Consider the following 3,966-nt stretch of genomic DNA (forward strand, 5'->3'; position numbering starts at 1 on the left):
GTCTTTCCTTTTTTTTTAATTTTTTGAAACATCTTATTCTGTTTCCCAGGCTAAAGTGCAGTGACATGACCATGGCTCACTGAAGCCTTGACCACTGCACTCCAAAAAAAAAAAAAAAAAAAAAAAAAAAAAAAAAAAAAAAAAAAAAAAAAAATTCACTACAAAAACATGCATTATGTCAAAGTGAAGTCTTTCCTTTTTTTTTAATTTTTTGAAACATCTTATTCTGTTTCCCAGGCTAAAGTGCAGTGACATGACCATGGCTCACTGAAGCCTTGACCACCTGAGCTCAGGTGATCCTCCTCACTTCTCCTCAGCCTCCTGAGTAGCTGAGACCACAGGCACACACCACTGTGTCTTCCTAATTTTTTTTTTCTTGGAGATGGGGTCTTGCTATGTAGCCCAGGCTGGTCTTGAACTCTTGGGCCCAAGTGATCCTCCTGCTTCAGCCTCCCAAAGTGCTGGGATTACAGGTATGAGCCACAACACCTGTCATGAAGTCTTTCTTAATTTTTACTTTCTATGTCTTAATTTTCTTCTGCGGTTAGCTTTGCTAAATTGTTCTCCAAATGAATGGTATCATATTTTGTTGGCAGCAAAAACAAAAATATCCCCCAAACCCTTTCTTTACATCTTTACTACATTGGGTATTTTCATGACTAAGATTTTGCCAGGCACAGGAAGGGTTTTCAAGTGAGTCAAGTGATCATGATAAAGCCAGGGGAAAGTGCAGGGCATAATATTGAAGTTGAGTGAGTGAATAAGTGTGGAAAAGAGTTGAAGGAGATGAGGCCAGAAAGATAATCTGGGTTTATGGAGGGTCTTTTTCATAATGCCAAAATGTCTGGCATAATTTCTTCAAATAGTAAGGAGCCGTCAGAGGCTTTTAAGGAAGGAAATGACATGAACACATTTTTGTTGGTTAGATCATAAGCAAAAGTGTGAAGAATGGTGTGAAGAAGGGGAGAAATGAGACCTTCACCTCAGTTAGAAAGTCACTACAGGCCAGGCACGGTGGCTCACGCCTGTAATCCCAGCATTTTGGGAGGCCAAGGCAGGCACATCACCTGAGATCAGGAGTTGGAGACCCAGCTGGCTAACATGGCAAAACCCCATCTCTACTAAAAATACAAAACATCAGCCAGGTGTGGTGGTACATGCCTGTAGTCCCAGCTACTCAGAAGGCTGAGGCAGGAGAATCACTTGAGCCTGGGAGACAGAGGTTGCAGTGAGCCTAGATCACTCCACACCACTCTGGGCTGGGTGACAGTGAGACTCTGTCTCAAAAAAAAAAAAAAATCATCTTTCATTGAGACTCTCTTTCATTGAGATTAAGGCAGACAGTAAACATGAACTGAGCACGTGGAGTCTGGTGAGAACAGAATAGATTCATTGTTTGCCTGCTGGAAACTTGCATCTCTAATGTTACATTGAGTTGATGAGAAACTATGTAGGCTAGAAGGGATTGGGAAACTCCTAGACTGCTAGTTTGGGTGTCAGAGTGGGAGGCTGGCATGTGGTGAATATTATAGAGAACATAAAATAGTTAATCCATTTCAGTGTTCCACTTGCCAGTATCCTCACCACCAAGACAGTCACAATTTTTAATGGATAGTTGGAAATCTTAATAGATTCTAAAATGGATGTGAACAATTTTACTTTGTATCAGTATGATTTTATCCACTTGATATCATTATATTTGTATTTTTTCATTCACTTATCATAATTACATGTATATTTTCCAAACTTTGTGTTTGAAGGTAAGCAGCTGCTCCCTTTGTCCAGCAGTGTACATAGCAGTGTGGGACAGGTGACTTGGCAGTCGTCAGGAGAAGCATCAAACCTGGTTCGAATGAGAAACCAGTCCCTTGGACAATCTGCACCTTCTCTTACTGCTGGCCTGGTAAGTGTTCATAAAGGTGGCGTTTTGCTCTATGAAAAATCCTTAATTATCATTTGTCATTGCAACGTCTATTCCTTTTCCTTTTTCAGATTTGGAGAATTCAGTTTCCCAAAATGAAGTACGGAACAGAATGCATTTATTAATTTCTTTTTTTTTTAGAGATAGGGTCTTGCTTTGTTGCTCAGGCTGACTTTGAACTCCTTGGCTGTAGTATTCCTGTTGCCTCAGCCTCCCAAGTAGCAAGAACTACAGGTACATGTCGTGGCATCAGGCTAAGAATGAAATTTTTTTTTTTTTTTTGAGTCGGATTTTTGCTCTTGTCGCCCAGGCTGGAGTGCAATGGTGTGATCTCAGCTGTCTCCTGGGTTCAAGCAATTCTCCTGTCTCAGCCTCCCAAGTCGCTGGGATTACAGGTGTGCGCCACCACCCCTGGCTAATTTTTTTGTATTATTAATAGAGATGGGGTTTCACTGTGTTGGCCAGGCTGGTCTTGAACTCCTGACCTCAGGTGATCCGTCCCCATTGGCCTCCCAAAGTGCTGGGATTACAGGTGTGGGCCACCACTCCTGGCCTTAAGAATGAAATTTTAATTGAGTCTATTTTTTTTTTTTTTTGAGATGGAATCTTGTTCTGTTGCCCAGGCTGTAGTGCAATCTCAGCTCACTGCAACCTCTGCCTCCCAGGTTCAAGCGATTCTCCTGCCTCAGCCTCCCAAGTAGCTGGGATTACAGGCACTATGCCCCACTAATTTTTGTGTTTTTAGTAGAGACAGGGTTTCACCATGTTGGCCAGGGTGGTCTCGAACTCCTGACCTCATGATCCGCCTGCCTTGGCCTACAAAAGTGTTGAGATTACAGGCTTGAGCCACTGTGCCCAGCCCAATTGAGTGTTTTGATTGCCCTCTTATGCCGTCAGTGTCACTGGTACTAATTGTATAGTGAGGGTCAAGAAAAAGATTCAGTATGATTGTATCTTCAATGAGTAAATTTTCCTGGGAAGGAACATTCTTTTTATAGAAATGATTCTAAATCTGGTAAAGTTATGTTGCTTTGGTTTACAGCTCTGTGGTATACATATTTAGTACATGAGGCTAGAGAACATGTTTGGCACATCATGAGTACTTAAGTATATATGTAAGAATGAGGGCCAGGTGCAGCGGCTTACATCTCTAATTCCTGCACTCTGGGAGTCTGAGGCAGGAGGATTGCTTGAGGCCAGGAGTTTGAGGCTATCCTGGACTGTTAACATAGTGAGACCTTGTCTCTACAAATAATATTAATAAAAAAAATTAGCCGAGGATGGTGGGGTGTGCCTGTGGTCCCAGCTACTCAGAAGGCTGAGGTGGGATAATCGCTTTAGCCTGAGCAGTTGAAGCTGTGGTGAGCTGTGATTGTGCCACTACACTCTGGTGACAGAGCGAGATCTTGTCTGGGGAAAAAAAAAAAAGTCTTTTGTTTGTCTACGCTTTGTGTGATAGGCAGGGCCTTACAAAATTTAAGCTGTGTAGCCTGGGCAGGTTGCTTTGTTTTCTTCCTGTTGTTACAAATTATACCCTTTTATCCTCAAACTTGCTTTTGTACCAAAGGCACCCACTGGCTTTCTGCTCATCTGACACCATTCGCTCTATCCTTAGGTCTAGGCACACTACTAATTTGTAGGGTACAATAACAGCAACTTGTTACTATTAAAGTCTCATGTACACTTGAAAATATAAGCCTTTTGGGTCAACATACATGGAGTAGAAAGTTTTGTCCATTTATTCAGTATGGGAAGTGGGAGTGGAGGGGAGGATGTCTTCATGTAGCAGGTGAGAAGCTAATTTTTGGATCACAGGATATCCTGGTATTACTGAAGTTTGTGATTCTTAGGCCACAGAGAGAATCAGGATCATGTGTGGAAATTCCCACCTCTTTAATTTTTTATTTTGAAATTTTCAAATCTACAGAAAAATGGAAAGAATGGTACAGTGAACACCCATGTAAGCTTTACCTAGACTGACTAATTTGTACATTTTGCCATATTTGTTTTTTCTGTGTGTATATACATTTTTTTTTTTTTTTTTT

At 41.4% G+C, this 3,966-nt stretch overlaps 1 protein-coding gene across 3 annotated transcripts in view; it reads left to right on the plus strand.

The window, feature by feature from the left end:
- Nucleotides 1-3,966, plus strand: part of MAST2 (microtubule associated serine/threonine kinase 2) — a 245,133-nt gene that overhangs the window by 4,314 nt on the left and 236,853 nt on the right. For all 3 annotated transcript variants that reach the window (XM_011946611.1, XM_011946619.1, XM_011946626.1), the window contains exon 2: nt 1,761-1,903. In XM_011946611.1, the coding sequence (XP_011802001.1) occupies nt 1,853-1,903 (51 nt within the window). In that variant the 5' untranslated portion in view covers nt 1,761-1,852. The remainder of the gene's footprint in view (nt 1-1,760; nt 1,904-3,966) is intronic.

The sequence above is a fragment of the Colobus angolensis genome, unplaced genomic scaffold (genome assembly GCF_000951035.1).
Source record: "Colobus angolensis palliatus isolate OR3802 unplaced genomic scaffold, Cang.pa_1.0 Scaffold106, whole genome shotgun sequence".
NCBI classification, from domain to species: domain Eukaryota; kingdom Metazoa; phylum Chordata; class Mammalia; order Primates; family Cercopithecidae; genus Colobus; species Colobus angolensis.